The sequence below is a fragment of the Mya arenaria genome, chromosome 3 (genome assembly GCF_026914265.1).
Source record: "Mya arenaria isolate MELC-2E11 chromosome 3, ASM2691426v1".
Taxonomy (NCBI): domain Eukaryota; kingdom Metazoa; phylum Mollusca; class Bivalvia; order Myida; family Myidae; genus Mya; species Mya arenaria.
Genome location: NC_069124.1, coordinates 86,290,616 through 86,310,266, shown reverse-complemented (window position 1 = coordinate 86,310,266; position 19,651 = coordinate 86,290,616). Strand labels below are relative to the sequence as shown.

The 19,651-nt window shown below is 35.6% G+C and overlaps 3 protein-coding genes across 6 annotated transcripts in view; 2 read left to right on the top strand and 1 right to left on the bottom strand.

Moving 5' to 3' along the window:
• Positions 1-284: 284 nt before the first annotated feature.
• On the top strand, positions 285-9,103 carry LOC128228608 (RNA-binding protein 8A-like). The gene is made up of 6 exons (XM_052940015.1): positions 285-451; positions 3,510-3,569; positions 3,948-4,031; positions 4,351-4,487; positions 5,530-5,660; positions 8,611-9,103. The coding sequence occupies exons 1-6, from the start codon at positions 391-393 to the stop codon at positions 8,639-8,641; spliced, it is 504 nt and encodes a 167-aa protein (XP_052795975.1). The 5' UTR covers positions 285-390; the 3' UTR covers positions 8,642-9,103.
• On the bottom strand, positions 8,855-15,003 carry LOC128228607 (zinc finger protein with KRAB and SCAN domains 7-like). Of its 2 annotated transcripts, XM_052940012.1 has the most exons (6): positions 14,840-15,003; positions 11,278-13,097; positions 10,863-11,084; positions 10,454-10,688; positions 10,223-10,327; positions 8,855-9,766 (listed from the first exon to the last, which is right to left on the bottom strand). In XM_052940012.1, exons 2-6 carry the CDS (start codon positions 12,967-12,969, stop codon positions 9,501-9,503), a joined length of 2,520 nt encoding a protein of 839 aa, XP_052795972.1. In that variant the 5' UTR covers positions 12,970-13,097; positions 14,840-15,003; the 3' UTR covers positions 8,855-9,500. The 2 variants fall into 2 exon arrangements, with proteins under 2 accessions (XP_052795972.1, XP_052795974.1); XM_052940014.1 differs by lacking the exon at positions 10,223-10,327.
• A 1,241-nt stretch (positions 15,004-16,244) lies between these two features.
• LOC128228484 (angiogenic factor with G patch and FHA domains 1-like) overlaps positions 16,245-19,651 on the top strand; it is a 39,538-nt gene continuing 36,131 nt past the window's right edge. For 2 of the 3 annotated variants that reach the window (XM_052939820.1, XM_052939822.1), the window contains exon 1: positions 18,109-18,200. The gene's annotated coding sequence lies outside the window, so the exon portion shown is untranslated. Of the gene's footprint in view, positions 16,360-18,108; positions 18,201-19,651 lie in introns of those variants that run through there. The other variant, XM_052939821.1, reaches the window with a different exon arrangement.

Below are 19,651 nucleotides of genomic sequence, written 5' to 3'. Positions count from 1 at the left end.
GCAGTAAATTTCGTTTAAAAATGTTAACTTTCATATTTATCAGACATAAAACAAATCAAAGCAAAATTAAAAGGAAAAATACAATATCGGAGATAAATTTTCACCTTGTCTAAAAGCGAAATTTAGATTTTTGGGCGGAATCTAAACAAATGTGCCCTTCTAAAAACCCACGCCGAAAAATACTTTAGTTAATTTAATTTTAAACGGAACATTAGATCTTAATCTTATAGAATATTTAACAGTTTTAGATAAAATATACAATTATTGTAATGTTTTCTAACAAATAACTAAAAAAATATAGATTTGAACATACTTTTAAGTTTAAAAATTCTAATTATATATGCGAATAGCTTTGAGTACGATAAGGTTTGTGGACGAAACAAAACAAGTATGGCCGACGTTTTGGATTTGGAAGGAGAGGGGGAGTTTGAAATAGACGAAGTTGGAGATGGTAAGGTTAAAATAAATCAAATAATGGTGGGAAAAATGCAATTTATCAATTTCTCTAAGTTTCTAAGGTATTTTTCTTATTTCGCATTTTTTATTTTTTGAAAAGACATATAATTTCGCGAGGTCTCTTAAGTAAATCTGGAACTCTTGACGGGGGGGGGGGGGGGGCTCGAACCTATATTTACTATTTACCGAAAACAAACAAGCACAGTGCTGTTAAAATGTTAAAGAACTGCTTTGAATTTTAATGCATGTTTAATGCAGTTTACAAATTTATGTACGCAATTAACTAGCCATTTGTGCTACCTGTGTTTGGTAATTAACCAAGTAGTCCACCTAAATGGCCGTCAACCAGTCTTTTGACAATTTTTAGACTATGGCAGACTGGTGACGTCCACCATCCCAGCAAAAAGTAGCAAACGGGCCTTGCGCAGAGGATCCTCGCGGCCTCAATTTTTAAATTATCTTTGTTATAAATTCAAATTTCTACGAAAATATCATTGCCTACTATCAAACACACATTTATTTATGTCATTATGCCAAAAAAACATGTTCAGATACCATAATGCACTTACATGCATCGATTGTATCCATTAATCTGACAGGTTGTGTACATGTATGAAACGGGGTAGAGGATTTCGAATATTTTGGTCGTTAATAGGCTCGGTTAAATAACACTATTAAAATGCAACCATTTCAATGCGCTGAAAGCTAACGTGTTTGATGGGTCAAGTTGGGAGAAGTTCATGATGATGATGTTCGTGATGATGATGATGATGATGATGATGATGATTAGGTATCACCATTTTTGAACACTGTTGCGTTGCTCTGCACAATACATAGAAAAGGGAGGATAACTGTGACTGCGCACAGGGTTAACCATCATTGACGGATGGGTACAAATTTATTCGATAAAAATCAACATGTATATAAAATGGTGGACTGCTACGCTCATTTCGTGACCCAGAGTATATTTATGTGAAAATAACGACTCTAACGACAAATCCAATTTGTAACAATCATATCATTATTAATCAACATCGATGCATAATATTACTATATATTCTTTCGTCCAGTGTTAAATGGTAGAGAGTTGTAGCGTTACAGGGATACACATGAAATGTCAAAATAATAAAAAAGTATCCCTGATCGCTCATTATTGTAGCTAATTAACCAAGTCTGGCCATGGCTCAAATTTAGCGCATGCACACATGCTAAATGTGAGTGGAAATTGGAAATTGCAAGTTGAGTTTTAAGGTATTTGCAAAATTTGGCAAAGAAAAACTTTCAATTTAAAGCAACTTTCATTATTCCTACTCTCTATTTCTCTTAAACACACTTATAATGATAACATTTAAATCGTATCGGTTTTGAGGCACAGTCCATTATCATGACAAGCAAAACAAGTTTGTTTACGCATGGATACTTAGAATAGATGATGGCTAATGGTGATGATTAAACTAATCCAACAGCAAAAATTAAATAATCCGTCCAATAAAACTAACTAAATGGAAGAAAAAAACTCCATAGAAATTAACCTTTAATTTAGACGATGATATGAACGTCTGCAAGATATTTTGTTCAGACTGCATACAAGACTTTCCAAATACGTTTTCTATGTGTACGAATCAAATTGCTGATTAAAGGGGATTTGTTATGACACAGAAAACATTGTTGTTGTTTTTGATCACATTACGAAAATAGGCAAACAAAAATATTGTGATACAACTTCAGGTTTTGTGAGTTCGTGTATTCAATACTTGCAAACAATTTGCATTTATTATTTTTTTCTAAATTCAAGCCCTGTTACCTACCAGAAAACATGGTCCAGCCCGAAATGATGTATCATGTCAAGTTCACAAATAAATTATCATATATTTTGTCAACATTAGTGATGTATTGATGTCTTCTTAGCATTGCCAATGTTGACTAATATGTGTGATGAACGTCTACTTCAAAAGCAACTATTTTAAAAATGGCCTGCCTGTTTTGTACATAACTTTCAATTTCTTTCTATGGCCTAAGAGTACATGACAACATTCTTTATCATTCCTTCGCTCTTCCTATCTCATTTAACAACCTTTTGGCCGACACTTTGAAGCTCCCCTAACTTTTGGAATTCCAATAATTCGCAACACCAATAATCAGATTAGGGGGTTACCTATGATGAAACACATGTCATCTACTCATTTCACAAAAATACTAGAAGGTGTAAAAGGACAATTCCACTGCTCAGAGCAAGATGAAAGAGGATTTTCGGTAGTGACAAGGGCAGGACAGCGTTGTGCCGTAGTGGAAAGACCTAGCGGGAACACTATACATATCAAGTGACACACAAGGCTTTTACTTATTCTCTGCTGTACATATATATCATGTTTTAAATTTCACTTCATACTGCTTTTTTAGGTTTTTCATTCCTCATCCTTCGTTTCGTTTTTATTTGATACACCAGTCCAACCCTGTCCACATACTTCACTATTTGGCATAGATTTATAAAAAGGAAGCTAAATAAAACATAAATCCTCCACCACCTGAATAACAGCCAATTAGCCATTACGCAGTAAATGTCTGCGGAACAATTGCTTAATGTGTGTAATCGCCTGGAATGAATCAATGATTTCACTAATAAACCACATACTTGTTCCCTGTGTTTCATATTGTTTAAATTTCAAACGCCTAAGATTTGAACATGAAATACCAGTCAAGTGAGAAAGTCTAAAGAATTTATCATTTTGTGTGTTTTTGCTAGAAAACAAAACTAGGCTGACAAAAGCAATAAATAGAAATAGAAAATCGCTACTTTTCCAAGTTTTTTTTTCACATGGAAAATCTGCAAGTACCTTAAAGTTCAGTACTCATTTTCCGTTTTTTTTGTATAAATTTTGTGGGTGGGCGAGTTGTTTTCAAGCCCTGGCTTATGACTAGAGCTCATTGTTAAAATATGGTTTGTGATAATATTACTGTCCGCTTTAAAATCATGTAAAATTTTGTTTTATGGTATCAATCAGCCATTTATCAGGTCTAGTTGCTATTTAATGAAACTGTTTTGGTTTCTGCAGAGGGCCTTCAGAAATTGAAAGAAAAGGCAAAGAAAAGGAAAGGAAGAGGCTTCGGTTCAGGTATTTGACAATTCCAAGTTTTCCGTTAAAAACATTACTGAGATATTTCATTAACTGAAGTGAACTAGACACTATTCACTTCCTGTGAAATGTATTTTAAACCATTTCCATCTCTTTAAAATAAGGAGCATTCATTAAATACAGTACAAAATCAAATGCTTATCCTTTTCATAAAGAAATAAAATTATTAAAACTGATATTTATATTTTCATGTTAAATGGATTTTCCTTACAACAGGTTGGCACTGTTGCGACTTAAACTTACATCATATCAATTTTTAGAGAAAATCCTCTGGAATTATAGTCATGCAAAATCCAAAGAACTGATATCGTACGGCATGTTTGACTTTGCTTGTTCTGTATGAATGTGCTGTTTCAGAGGGGACAACCAGGAGTGGTATCGAGGATAAGGACTATGAGGGGATGGAGGTAGACACTGACGGGGGACCGGGACCTCAGAGATGTATGAAATATTAACCCTCATTTCATCGTTTTCATTGAACAATACCTTCTTGGGTCTTACACTGAACATTTTACCTACTTAGTTAATATTTGGCCGATGGTCATTTTCTATAATACTTAACAAAATCTATTTCCAACTTGGCTGAATACCCATTGATATATCAAAAGCAAATATATACCTCCAGTATGGATCGGACTGCACTTTGGTTTCTTTTTAAGGTTTATTAACTGTTTCATACTTGCTCTGTGAAGAGTGGTAACATTTTAACTATTCATGCTTTCCTCACTACATATGTATGCATTTTACTAATATGCTTCAGCCGTTGAGGGTTGGATTCTGTTCGTGACGGGGGTTCACGAGGAGGCCCAGGAGGACAACTTGTATGATGCATTCTCAGAGTATGGTGAGATCAAAAACCTCCATCTGAACCTTGACAGACGCACTGGTTTTCTAAAGGTAATCTAATTGATGTTTAACTAGGCAATGGAAGAATAAATACAGGATATAACACGAGTTTACATTCAATACTGTGTCCCTAAAAAAGTTTTCGCGAGAAATAAATATGATTCAAGGAGGGCTTTGGCGCCCGAGGGTCTAATGGCATGTTATTTAAAATACAAGGAGAACTGTGGTGCCCGAGGGTATATTAAAAAGATAATCAACTTTGCACAACACATGTATTCTTTTTTCTTATGGGTTAAAAAAAATAAAAATAAGGCTACTTTTAGAAAAAAACTTTATAACTGTAAGCATTGAAAAGCCAACAAACAAACAAACCTTTACACAGAAAATGCTAGTGCCAAATTTCATTAAGATTGCATTTAAACTTGTGAAGTAATCAGGAAAAATGATGTAATTTTAGAGCAATTTTAATGTTATGTTCAGACATTTTCTTATATTGATGTTTTTTCATTGAATGGGTTTAATTTTTTTTATAGAATTTCTATCAAAACAGTGCTTTTTCAAAATGAAAGCTACATGTGTGTAGATTTTATAAGTAGTACTGGTTCACTTGTATGATGATTCAGCTCTAGTAAAGGAGTACTTAATGAAGGCTTGGGGTCCAAAAATTGACTGTTGCAAGTGGAACACTTTTTACATACTTTATAAGTTTTTATGGTAATATCAACACACAGGATTAAAACAATGTGTTTTCTTGAAAGGTTTTAGTCATCTGCTCAATAAGAAAATTTCTTGAGGGAATAATGTGTGATAGAATTTTCTACGCTTGCAACAATGTAAAATTTCCAAAGCACGATACTTATTTAATTACATCTTTGGAAATACTTGACCTAATTGATCAAAGTTATATTTTTTGGTACAAATTACGTGAGACTGAATTAAAAGAACACTTTCATCATTTTGAGACTTGAATTGTGAAAGTTTGTGGCATTGAAAGTTAAAATTTGGCAAAAAATAAATAAAATGTTTGCCTCTTTTTTTTCAAATCACCCTTATCCATATTATGTGTGTATAAACATCTGATGTTTTGATGCAGGGCTATTCGCTGATTGAGTATGAAACATTCAAAGAGGCCCAGACAGCAATTGACTCCCTGAATGGCAGCGACATTCTTGGACAGAAAATCAGCGTAGACTGGTGCTTTGTGCAGGGAGCTAGAAAAACGAAGTAAGACTTCTTGGCTTATTATGCTCTATCAAAAACATAGATGTTTAATGATCAATCAGTTACATACATTTATTTTAAGCTTTACTATTCAAAGTTAAAAGGAGGCTTTACTACCTGCCCCAGTGTCCACGTCCGGTTAAATTTTAGGGCCAGTTGGCACTTTTATTTATAACTCAAATACCCTTCATTCAATTCACTTCATACTTCAAACAGTTGTTCAGGATCACCACACAATGAGGCTTCATGACTCCATATTACCCAAAATACAAGTTATGGCCCCTGATTAACGAAGGTTAAAGTTTAGTTCACATTGATGAGATTTTTACTAAATACTACTCAGGGGTGTAGAAATTAATTTAAGTAGCAGGGAATATCCTAAAAGTAGGCGGGGGGTTTGGGTGTCCTCCCCCTGTTAGGGTCAAGGGGGCAACGCCCCTTGTGGGATGAATTTAAGCCTTTTTAACCAAACATTCTAGTCTTCTGGTGCATGTTTATTTTGTAACAGGGAACCTTAACATAAATGTACTATAATATGATACTGAAACTGAGTACTACCCCCCCCCCCCCCCCACCCACCCACCAGTGAGGGCTAACTAATGAACCAAACTACTGTCAAATTCAGATTCAGGATAATATTATAACATTCTAGACCACATGCCTTGACATTTGCTAGCTATTCCCTCCTAATAATAATATGTAATTTCTTCTCTACCAATTATATACTTTCAGCCACTGAATCACACTATTAACCTCTGAAAATTAAACATCTAACTTCATTTCCTTTGGTTCTAGATATTTCACCTGCAGCTAACTTATTCCATTTTAATAACCAAAAGAAATATCTGGACACTTTGTGACATTTAAAGCGTACTAAATTTCACCCAACGTACATGTAAAATTCATCAAAATAATGGATTATTTTTAGCCGTGACATCACCGCAAGCTTGTTCATTTTGTTTACACTTGGTTAAGTTTAACACGCGTATATAAAATTTACTGTTGCGTAAATGGTAATAGGACTAACAGAAGGCCAGACACGCTCATGTCGCTTTTTTGTGTCTGGAAAAAAATATTTATTTCACCCTCCATTGCTTCGCAAATCATTAATTTCAAAACATCCGCAGAGGGGATGCGACTAATAAGGTCATGTATCGAACTAATGATATTGTATTCGGAACACTGGGAAACCCAAACCTAATACTTGAAAAACATCCCAGAGGGGGATGCGACTAATGACGTCACGTATCGAGCTAATGCTGTATTGTAGTCGGAACGCACGAAAAGCAAAATAAACAATACCAACAATCAAGGTTTTAAACGGATGTAAACAGAACAGCCATGACAAAAAATAACAGATTTTATTTTTGTTGATGCGGGGAAATTAGCCGGGTGGAGATGCTAAAGTAACCGGGTTATTTTACCGGCTCCCGGCCCATTTCTACACCCCTGCTACTATACCTTTTGTTCATTAGACTTTCACAATGATTGACGACCATCTTACCGTCAATGTCAAATATATAAATGAATGCCTCCTGAGTGCAGCCCATATCATACATATAAATGAACACCTGAGTGCAGCCCATGTCACACATATAAATTAACACCCGAGTGCAGCCAATATCTCACATATAAATGAACACCTGAGTGCAGCCCATGTCACGCATATAAATGGACACCTGAGTGCAGCCCATGTCTCGCATATTAATGAACATCTGACCGCAGCCCATATCTCATATACAAATGAACACCTGAGTGCAGCCGATGTCACACATAAATTAACACCCGAGTGCAGCCGATGTCACACATATAAATGAACACCCAAGTGCAGCCCATGTCACACATATATAAATGAACACCCGAGTGCAGCCCATGTCACACATATAAATGGACACCCTGAGTGCAGCCCATGTCACACATATAAATGAACATCTAAGTGCAGCCCATGTCACACATAAATTAACACCAGAGTGCAGCCCATGTCACACATATAAATGAACACCTGAGTGCAGCCCATGTCTCGCATATTAATGAACATCTGACCGCAGCCCATATCTCATATACAAATGAACACCTGAGTGCAGCCGATGTCACACATAAATTAACACCCGAGTGCAGCCGATGTCACACATATAAATGAACACCCGAGTGCAGCCCATGTCACACGTATATAAATGAAGACCCGAGTGCAGCCCATGTCACACATATAAATGGACACCCTGAGTGCAGCCCATGTCACACATATAAATGAACATCTGAGTGCAGCCGATGTCACACATATAAATGAACATCTAAGTGCAGCCCATGTCACACATATAAATGAACATCTGAGTGCAGCCCATGTCACACATATAAATGAACATCTGAGTGCAGCCCATGTCACACATATAAATGAACATCTGAGTGCAGCCCATGTCGCACATATAAATTAACACCAGAGTGCAGCCCATGTCACACATATAAATAAACACCTGAGTGCAGCCCATGTCTCGCATATTAATGAACATCTGACCGCAGCCCATATCTCATATACAAATGAACACCTGAGTGCAGCCGATGTCACACATAAATTAACACCCGAGTGCAGCCGATGTCACATATAAATGAACACCAGAGTGCAGCACATGTCACACATATATAAATGAACACCGGAGTGCAGCCCATGTCACACATATAAATGAACATCTGAGTGCAGCCCATGTCGCACATATAAATTAACACCAGAGTGCAGCCCATGTCACACATATAAATGAACATCTGAGTGCAGCCCATGTCACACATATAAATGAATTCCCCTTGATTTCATCCCATGTAACACAAATAATTTTCCCAATTGCAGCCCATGTCACACATGTTAAAGTTGAATGCCTTTGTATTTAAATAGTAATGATTTGTCTGATTTGTTGTGCCATATGTTAGTGTTGTAGTTGTTTATTTTAATTATTATTTTCAGAGGTCGGAGAGAAGATAAGAGGAAGAGATAGAGCTCCAGGTTTTGGCATCATTCTGTATTCCACATTCTTCATTATGTCTTGGAAATGGGACACTTCAGTGGATATACACTTCAACAAATGTTCATTTTAATAGGTGTTTGACCAATACAAACACACAGACTTGTTGCTTTGAAAACCGTGAACAATGTTAAGATGTAAAAGATAGACATAAGTTTTCTCAGTTTTTTTTTTATTTGTTAATGATTAACTTGTATGTGATTTTGAAAAATAATGTTAACGACAATGATAAAGTGTAATTTGGATGTGTTGATGACATGAAAACAATGTAACACAAACAAAATACTTTGACAAGGCATCCTGATTAATATCTTTTTAAAAATATTTTCAGTTAGGTTTATATGTTTTTTCGGATTGTCTTCATGTATTCATTGGATATGTACAGTGTAAATACCATAACATCCTGTGAACTAAACAATAAAAGACTCCTTACAAGTTGGTATTGTTTGCTGTCTGAAAATGTGTGAGCAGTGTCTTCTGTGGACAACTACTGTAATGGAACTTAAACTTTTGACCCTCAGACATACAGGTCAACTTAAGTCTATCACCCATTATGGACACATCTTATGGGATAAACAATTGGTGGTGGGCAGCTCTAGAGCAGTCTGCTCACCACCAGCTTTTGGGTTTCAAATGCCTTAGGTTTTGATTTCCATAAAAGGTACATTTTTACCTGTTTCTTATTATTAAACTTCTGAATTGTAGAGAAACAATTAAAAAGAGAAGTTGGCCTTCTAATATATCCTTTCTCTGAGATTTTTTATTGTTATTTTTTTACAAAATTTGGATTACATTTATCTTAAATTTGTTTTTCAAGTTAGTCTTGCAACAACTAGTTTGTTATTGTAATTGTTCCATCATTCCTTTTACTCCGCATGCTCCTGGCCTTCCTTCGTCTTCTATGTTTTCGTGGCGAACACCACAGTTGAGTCCCGTCCATATTGTAGCCAGGTGCTGGTCCATCCAAGGGGTTACCAGGGTCCAGGTTTTCCGTGTTGTTCAAGCAGCCGGCATGAGATCTGCCTGTCAGAAAATCCACAGCATCTTCCTCCATCTCTCCCAACTTGTGGATGTTTCTCTTGTGACGCAAAAAGTTTTCTAAAATAATGTACAACATCCATAAAACATTGTCAAGTTCTAATAAGACATGGCCAAAATGTGATGGAAGATACTTTTGCAGGTAAAATATTCGTCATAAACAAAGAGAGCAGTCTTGTCTTAATGTTCCTTTTTCCAAATAGATTTTTGGAATACCAATATAAAAATGTACAGCTACTTGCAGTGAAAATAACTATAAATGCATCTATGATTTCGAAGAATCTCACACTCTTAATAAATGCGTCTTTAGTTTGATGGAATAACACATATTCCTCCTCATAGTTAAAACTTCATAACATGTTTGGAGCTCCATGAAAAAAGCGCAAGTGGTTTGCGCTAGGAAACGCAAGAATACTTATATTGACACACCAAACCCAAGTTAAATATCTGCATTGAAAAATTGTTTCTTGTTTCTAACTGTTGCCTGCATTGCCTCTGGGTAATTATTACTAATACCTTTGAGTGTGAAGGCAGCACCACACAGGTAACAAGAGAAAGGCCGAGAATCGTTGTGGATGTGCATGTGACTGTTGAGGTTGTACTTTCGTGAAAAACCACGATCTAAACATAATTGGAAAAGCTGTTGTCACTTTAAAGCTGGTATAATCTGTACACATAGCTACATTTCAAGTAGATTTTGCTGATTCTGACAAGTTTGATTATCATATTGTATTGGAACAAACTTACTGCAAATTTCACATTTGAATGGCTTTTCCTTGGAGTGAGTAAGCAGGTGTGTTTTCAGGATCTGTGGCTGGGTGAATGTCTTTGCACAGAATTTACAGCAGAAATTGCGCCTCTTACTGTGTACAAGGGAGTGTCTCATCATGTTTGCCTTCTGGTTGAAGGAACGATCACAGTATGGGCAGGTGTACGGGTGGGACCCTGTGTGGGTAAACAGGTGGGCCCTCAGTTGCCCTTCCTGCAACATCAGACAAATGCATCTTGGACTACAATTAATTTTCTTTTTAAGTTTTTTTGCTGAATATCTAAAATTTCTCTGACTTACCATATTTTGTTTACATTTAATCAAATGAGCTGCTTTCAATCATAATTCAATGCAATATATGCTTGTATAATGAAAAAGAGCAAAAACCTTGGGAAAGTTCATTCCACATTTTTGACACGTCCATGGCCGCCGTGTGTTATGGACTGACATCATGTGATCTACCTGCTTCTGGTGATTCTCAAAAGTGAGATCACACTTGTCACAGTCCAGGTCTGGAAAGGCACCATGCATCTCCATATGGTCTGCCAGGCGTTTTTTACTAGTAAAAGTCTCCCCACAAACAACACACTGCTGCACATCATGTTTCTCCTGAAATCAATAGCTGTAAATGCTATTAAAGGTGCAATACATATATACAAGTAAGGACATAAAACTTGTGTCTTAATACTGATACAAATAAGTTAATTGAAACAACTTAAGATAACATACATCTACAAAGACGTTTTGTTAGCAAAAAGGCAGTAATCTAACTTGAGCTTTTCATCTGTTTACAAATCATTACCTTGTGAGCATGTAGGGCCAATTCAGAACTGAAGTTTCTACAGCAGATCTCACAGAAATTGGCCTGACTTTCGGTATGTGTGAGTCTGTGACGGACAAGGTGTGCCTGCTGGGTGAACTTACGCTCGCACACCTCACAAGAGTATGGCATGAGGTGGTCATGCTGCAGAAGATGGATGTTGAGGTGGTACAGCTGCCGGAAGTACTTCCCACACACCAGACACAGGTGCGGCTTGATACCCCCGTGCTCCAGAATGTGTGTGACCAGGTTGTGCTTGGTGCGGTATGATTTGGAACACAACTTGCATTGCCAGCTCTTTGATTTGCCTTCATTTACACACTGAGTATCATCTACTTGTACCTCAACATCTAGTCTTTCTATAGTAGTTTTGTCTAATACTGTAAGTCCTTCAGACAAAGGTTCGTCTATCTCACTCGAAGAATCATGCCTTAGGTTCCCATTAGAAGGTTTGGTATTTTTATGTAGCACTCTTATACTGCAGGGTTTTCTTGGGGATGAGGCCAGTCTAATGACACCCCCTTGGGCAGCATCAGAACTAACTATTCCAGGAATAAGTTTCTCGCTGCTGCCGATACTCATTATAGAAATGGTCACTGTCGTTCCAGTAGTATCATGCACAGTGGTGAGAATTGCTTTACCAGCTGAATCTCTAAATATCGGTGAAGTAACTGCATATGGGTTCTCAGGGTCTCTACGCCCACCTTTAACAGCATTTTTAGGTTTGTTAGAGCCCTCTTCATTTTCCTGAAGGATAAATTCACTCTCGATATGCGATTCCTTATCGATTAAGCTTACTTCCTGAAAGCCTAATGTCTCGACATTTATGAAAGTTTGATCATTTTCTAAAGAGGTAGTATGCATGAGCCTGTCACCAGAGATTTTAGATTTTACCCTGTCTTCATTTTCAATACCTAATGTGTCCTTATAATCAGTTGTCAAGACAGTCCCAGGTACAATCAAATTAGCTTCAGACAACATATCTCTTTCAGTACATTCTGTGATCTTTTTGGCATCAGCACTAACATCTGATTTTGCATCAAAACTATATGTTTTCATCTCATCAAATTGTCTAGGTTTATTTGACGTGACATCAGTCCAGTCTGATACATGTACAGCAGAGTCCATCTCCACTTGTTCAAGTGATCTAGATTCAAGAGTAAGGGAAGCCGGTACACATTTATTTTTGCTAGAATGATTAGTGCTAGTGTATGAATGGTCTAAAAGAATGTCAGAAGAATACTCCAACCATTGTGTACTTTGTGGCATGACATCATCCTGATTTGGTAATACATCTTCCACTCTATGGGCTTCAGCAAAGTGCTGCAAACTTGTAGGTGTCTCTTCTACTTCAATGCATTGAAGAGGGTATTCTGTGACACAGATTTGTTCAGAAACCATACCCGCATTTTCTGAACTTTGGTTGACAGCAACAACATGATCGGTTGGTAAAATATTGAACACAGCATTTTGAACTTCTGCTATTTCACTAGTACTTTGCTCCTGCTCAGCTTCAGCATTTGTATGCTGTTCAAGGCTGTCTGTATCAGCTAAATAGTACAATGAAGTTATTTGGTAGATATTGTCCTCAGACAGGCACGCATCTGCATGTCCTTCAGCTACATTCACTAAGAAGCTCATTTTCTCTCCCTGTTTACTACACACTTGCTGCATGTAAGGAAACTTGGGAACCCTGAAGTGTCCTGGTGTGCACAGTCTTCAGCCTCTTCAGTCAATCCATTAAGACTGCTCCCTTGACCTATTCTTGCTCCATATTGCTGAGTAAATACACACACTCTTTCCTGGAAACAAGAATGATTGCTCAATTGTTACCACTAAATATACATATTTGGTCAATAATTTATGTACACAACTAATAAATAACTGCATAATATGGGGAGTATTTGAACTGTTTTTCACTCTATAAAGGAACGTTGTGTAAGAATCGGCTGTATTGTTTTCGGATGTACATTTAATGTTTAGGGTCTCAAAACAGATGAGCAGAGTATACATTTACAACTTAAATTGTCTCAGTCACACAGAACCATTATGTGATGTACGGTACAATACAATGTGTAATCAAACATAATACTGCAGTGCCGTATAATATGGCAGGCACAGTTGCATTACAGCATGGAAAATTGAAAAGTAAACCATTTGAAATAGAGTTGTTATGCCATTGTTGGGTCATTCACATGGATCAAACATCACTTGGTCAAACCATATACCTGAAATCAAATCATTATTTTATGGTCCTGGTCAGCTGATTGTATGTAGTTTCATAGGGAGATTAAGAAAGTGAATTTAGTCAAGTTTTGACATTTTCAAGGGCAGTAAGTCAGAAAAGAACAATATAATATGATAGTTTATAAAAATAAAAGAAAGATATATAGTTATTATCCCCCATCACCTCATTTGCTAAGGATTGGAAAAGAAGTATTATAGTATGAGAAGACAGAGTCAGTCGTGAATTTGGTCAAATTTTGACACTTGAATGCCTATAAGGGTTATAACTCCAAAGTGAATAGTGTGATCTGGCTGTTGACCAAACATGTTTGCCAAAAACAATTGAAACCAAGTTTGGTTAAAATTGGTTAACAAATGGTGAAGTTAGCGTGTGGACATGAAAGTGTTATGCTGCAGATGACACAGCCGGACAACATGATGTAACAAGCTATATTCTTTAAAAACTGCAGCCAGGAGCGCTACTGTATTTTGTGCGTTTGTCCTTCTATTCCACTTGACAAGTTTTGTACTGTGGTATTCCTTTTAAAGTAACTAGCTCATGGTTTGTAAAATGCACTTTTTTAATTACAAAATGAAGTGTGGCAAATCATAAGGAGTGTTAAACAAAAATACCAAAAGATGGAACCCTTTAGCAAATGTTGATATTTGCTCAAATATCTTCTTTGAAGACCACAATTTTGTTATGAATGCGCTTGAAAATAAATAACGGCCGTTGTGTTGCTTGTTTGGTTGATTGAGATTATCATGAGATGTTATCAATGTATCCTTATCAGGTAATATATCCACCACATTTGTTAAAGTCCCAGTGGCCATGTGGACTAGCCAGCTGTTTTCTCCTTTTTTCTTCTTGACTTTAGCAGGGTGGGTGCAAACCCCACTAAAACCTAAATACTTTTTTATGCAACTACTGTATTTTTTCCTACAATTTCAATATCATACCAGTAGAGTAAAATAATGATAAAATAAGTGTTTTCAGATGCATTACCGGGAAAACTAACTTTTAGGTCCAAAAACATGAGCGAGTGACTTTAAAATAAATTTGTGTGCACATTGTCCTGGCAGTATCTTGCCAAGATTCTTGGAACAAGTGTACTTAATCATCACTATAAAAATATAGTATTACATTTAAAAGAAAAGAATCATTGGCGGCCCACTCCATGACAACACCAGCCGCGCTGCACTTCACTTAATACATATGAAACATAGTTAAAAAAAGAAATGTCAAATCTGGGAGTAGAATTAATATTGGTCCCAAGTCAAATGGACAGAAAAAGTGAAGAACAGATAATATCGACACCTCAATTGTACTGCTCCTGGTATCGAATATCCATTATTTGTGGCGTTTGTGATAGTCAATGGTATCAATTGTAACAGATGTATGTCCCTTTCTTCCATTTAGGTTACATTGTCTTTCAGAACTTGATACGAACCCGGGATACTATTTTTCAGTATACCCCTGGTACTGAAGCAGACAACAGTAAAAAAAAATTTTTTTTAACATTTCGCCAGTTTTATGCAGCGGCTACTTCCCCTTACTACGATATAACAAAAAAGACGTTTCGCTTGATCGATGAGACCGACTAGACTGCTACCCTACGTTACTTTTTCTACAGATCAGGTTGTGAGGCCGCTGCAAAATATATAAAAAATATGCCCTTATTTTAATATTTGTATTGCATGCAATATATATTAATGTTGATGCAATCTACGGTTGGCGATAGGTGCTTGATACTTGATACAGTTTATTTCAGTGGACTTTATGTACAACACATTATACCTCTTGTAAATATTGGCAACATGCTTTGAAGATTATTTCAAGATTTGTATGAAGTATAAATATTTATTTTTTAACTCGATTTATTCTTATGCAAAATTCTCAGGAATCTATGTCTATGTTCATATGTATATTTGTGTTCGTGTATAAATTATGATATTTTCTTATAAATCTATTTTTATCAATACATTTGATGCATATATGGCTTTACGTAAATAAACATATCTCATTACAACTTCTATGAAAATACAAATTGAAATTTTATGGGTTTTTTTCTTATATTTTAAAAAAATTACATTAAAATAAGGGCCGAAACGTCTCCGTTATCAGGGGCCGAAACGTCTACAGGATGGGGCCGATTTGGTAAGGGGCCGAAATGGTAACCGTTTCAACAAGGAGCCGATTTGGTAAGGGCCGATTTGTCTGGTAGCCGACTGACACAAACCCCTTCTCGTTACGCAGTAAACAAGGGCTCTATACACAGAGTACATCGGTAAAATATTGATGCCGGTACACTATATTTTTTGGTCTCTTATTTTCATTTGATCACTATTTTCACGTGTTATCTAATACAGTTCCCTCGATTAGACATTTCTTCTAAGCAATAAGACATGTTTGATTTTTGATAACATCAAAGCAAGGGCCTTAAGTATCATTTCAGACATTTGTTATGCAGGATTTGCCTAGAAATGAAGGGGTATTTGATACTCATGTCTCGATCTCCACTCGCTGTCTGACAGTCTTGTACTTAACAGATATTCCAGAATGTATATTCCCAGGACATATCTTGGCTTATAATGACATGTAACTTCAAAATAAGTTAAAGTAAGTCAACATTAATTGGTACGACCATTTTTGTTTAAAATTGCAATGATTGCTGCCAGGGGAGGTAGCCGCTGAGTGGAAATTATTACATGATTATAACTGTTGCCTGCCGACTAATTGGATGCAAATGTCAAAACGAAAAAATAAATATATCGCGATAAACAAACATTATCATTATCATTGCTACATGTTTTACCTTCATAAAATCCAGTTGGAAAGTAAGGATTCGGTTCAACATGAAATACTGCCATTTGAAAATAATCTAATAAAACTTTTTTGAACATATTAATTATGTCGCGAAATAATGTTACTCTCATAAGTCTGTAGAAATAAGAAATACATATACTGGTTAGCGACCTCTTTTCGGCCAGAAATGGAGGTTTTTCCTATGTTACTTTTGACACAAGTTAGCTATAACAATAAAACTTTACACTTAGACAGGTTAGCTCCTCTGACAATAAACTGTGTAATTTGTTTTTAAAAATTGTTAGGGATTCCGAATATTCCCACGTGCAAAGTACCCCTATAATTTAGCTAAAATAAGCACCCTACTGTACCAATTATTCGCCCACCCCATAAATTCACTGTTTTTACGATGTTTTTCATATATTTCTCTCTAAACTATATCTTAAAACATTTTTATTTTATTTGACGAGTCTAGCGACCGATTTAAACGACAATTGATCAATGTTAACTATTACATACTGTTTATGTATGTTTAAAATGATACAACACCTATTTGGTAAGCAAAATCTGGGCATTTTTGTGCTGAAATTTGGCCCATTTGCCCTTTGAAAAGGCTATCTATAATACTAAATAGATACCTGGTATCAACCAATAGGTTATACATGCTTTTACCGATGTCTCCTCTCTTAAAATGTCTCTAAGGTCATTGTGTCTCGTACATTTGTGACGAAAAGAGATGTGTTGCAGGCTGGGTACAATGTTGCACTATACCGGTAATCATTTATTTTTAATGGTGTACAGGGAAACTGTTGTATCATATTGACTTTTTATTTCTCTGTAATGCCACAATTCTAAAAAAAACACATCAAAATATATGAAGTATTATATAAGGCCACACCAAATTAATAATTTGTTCATCGGATTTCCCGCACCTATTTCTTCAGAAAAGCAAAAAAAAAATTTTTATTTTTTTATCACTTGCGCCCGCACCATCTAAAAAAAATAGTTATTTTTTTTACGAGCGCTAATTTGTTTAGTAGAATGTAGCCTTTTCCCTTATAACCGCGTTTTTCGATAGTAACAATTATCAAAGCACCGGCTCAATCATGCAGCCACTCTAATTAGAGTCAATGAACGATATAGACCCGGATACAAGGGCTAGATGATCGAGACTAAATTGGCAAAATGAAAACATTTATTTCACTTCCTGATTCTTGAAAATTACGTCAACAAATGACAATTCTACCACCATTTAAAGTTTGATTAAATTTTGGACAAATGTGTTTGTTTTAATTTGGCTCCCATTAAAAGTAAACGTATATATACTGGGCAAGAAGTGCTGAATTTTATTGTGAATGACAGTGATTATGCAAAGTTTGAATTTGGTTAGGACATGTTTGACGGGAATTCGGATGACCGTTACAGTAAAAAGACAGTTTCCAATCGGTCATCTATACCTACTACACCTGTCCAGGTAAAAACTTCAGGTGTGTATTTTAACTTCTTTGTTGTTTTGCTGTTAATATAATTATAGCAAATATGATGTATTTTTTTGTATTATTTGTTTACATTTAATGATTTATGCATGTTTGTTTTTATTTTGCTACAGATCAGAGTATAGTGTTTATTTAATTCATATGCATGTAAAGTAATAGAAAAATAAAGTTTGGCCATGAAACGAGCACCACCTTTCTTGTGTTATCATCAAACTGTTTCAGTAATGCATACTACATTATACTACAATGAACATTTATGTATAATATTGCTTATTAAAATTTCAGATTCCTTCAACGCAGCGGATCATGAAATTCCTGTCCCCATGAGGTAACGAGGGCGTGCTTGTGGTGGAGGCCTTGGTCGCCGATGAGTCAATGTTCGTGGACAGTAGGATGACTCTAAAAATTAACCTGACTGACATTCATATGTGCTTCATGCAATCCCATGATTTTTACCATTCACACAAAAACATCAAACAAGGCGGATTGTGTATATTTTGTAAATATTAGTCAAAAAGGATAAAAAAAAAATGGTGTCAGACTGTGTGCATGGAAAAAGGTATTAATAACACTTTGTGTTACGAATAAATCTTTGTAGATTTTTTAGATGTTCATGTGTATATTTAAACTATATATGGAAATCATTCAAGTGTTAAATATTTATGCTGATAGGTTTTTGTCTATGAAAAAATATTGCATATTCTTGTTTTTTCTTGAAATATTTTTTGGCTATATATAAAAATTGACACAATCAGTATTTGCAGTACAAAAGAAGTAAAAGTGTCTTTTGTATATATGTTTATGTTTTCTATTACTTGTCTAAATTTGAAGAAGATATCTAAAAAAATTAAGGAAAATCTGCAAGTTTAAAAAAGATAGGTGTTAAATTCTGAGAAAGCCTAAAACAATCTGGCGCTGGCTGGAATTTTCTGTGACATATTTTTCAGCTGAAATGGTTTACAATATGGTGTATTTTTTTTTGTAAATTCTCTTCCAGAACTTAGATGGCTACCAATGCCAATCGTGTAGTCAAAGCAAGAGTGATAGCTGTAGTTTATATTGATTGCAAATGCCTATATTCATTTTGTGAGTTATTTTTCAAGTCATCTTGTCAAGTCATTCCCATGGCATGAGATATGACAATGTATTTTAATAGAGAATTATTTTTAACCAAGTTTTCCTAAGGAAAAGTGGAAAACCTAGTTAATAGATTTGGATATGCCATTGGGCAGGCAGGTGGCTGTGACCATTGGCGCTTGTGTCCAGGCTTTAACTTAGCCATGCAGTGTATTTTGAAAAAAACTTTTCAAAAAGGTTTAAAAAACTGGAAAACTGTGGTTTTGAGTTCTCTCCTTTATAAAATAGTTTAAAAAAAATACATTTGCTTGATCTCAAATAGCATTTGTTTGATCTCAAAACTAATATTTGTATCTTTTAGTGTTTTCATTCTTTCACTGGATGTTATCCTTGTACTGTTTACAATATCATTGTTTAGTTAATAAGTGAATAAAATGTGAGCAAAAGTGAGTTAAATGACTATATATATTTGTTCGCTCTTCGCTCGCTCCTCTTTTTTGCTAAATGCAAAACAAATATTTTTATTATTCGCTCGCTCGCCCCATTATTTTTTGGAAAAAATCCGATGAACAAGTCATCAATTTGGTGTGGCCTAAGCTTACATTACACCATGTGGGGAAAACTGATAGTTGGAAGGCACTGGCTAGCACCTCAGTCCTGTCCATCCTTTCATCTCTTAAGTTTAGATTTTTATTTCAATTTCATTGGAGAAACATTTAGCAAAAGGCCAGTAATGTTTCTGATATTAACT

What these genes read in the sequence shown, in the direction of transcription:
- LOC128228608 (XM_052940015.1), top strand. Translation starts at nt 391, where the DNA reads ATGGCCGACGTTTTGGATTTGGAAGGAGAGGGGGAGTTTGAAATAGAC. An exon ending in AGGAAGAGGCTTCGGTTCAG is followed by an intron (nt 3,570 to 3,947) that starts GTATTTGACAAT and finishes GTGCTGTTTCAG; the next exon opens with AGGGGACAACCAGGAGTGGT. An exon ending in GACGCACTGGTTTTCTAAAG is followed by an intron (nt 4,488 to 5,529) that starts GTAATCTAATTG and finishes GTTTTGATGCAG; the next exon opens with GGCTATTCGCTGATTGAGTA.
- LOC128228607 (XM_052940012.1), bottom strand. Translation starts at nt 12,969, where the DNA reads ATGCAGCAAGTGTGTAGTAAACAGGGAGAGAAAATGAGCTTCTTAGTG. An exon ending in ATTCAAATGTGAAATTTGCA is followed by an intron (nt 10,328 to 10,453) that starts GTAAGTTTGTTC and finishes AATTATGTTTAG; the next exon opens with ATCGTGGTTTTTCACGAAAG. An exon ending in TGCTGCCTTCACACTCAAAG is followed by an intron (nt 9,767 to 10,222) that starts GTATTAGTAATA and finishes ACATTATTTTAG; the next exon opens with AAAACTTTTTGCGTCACAAG.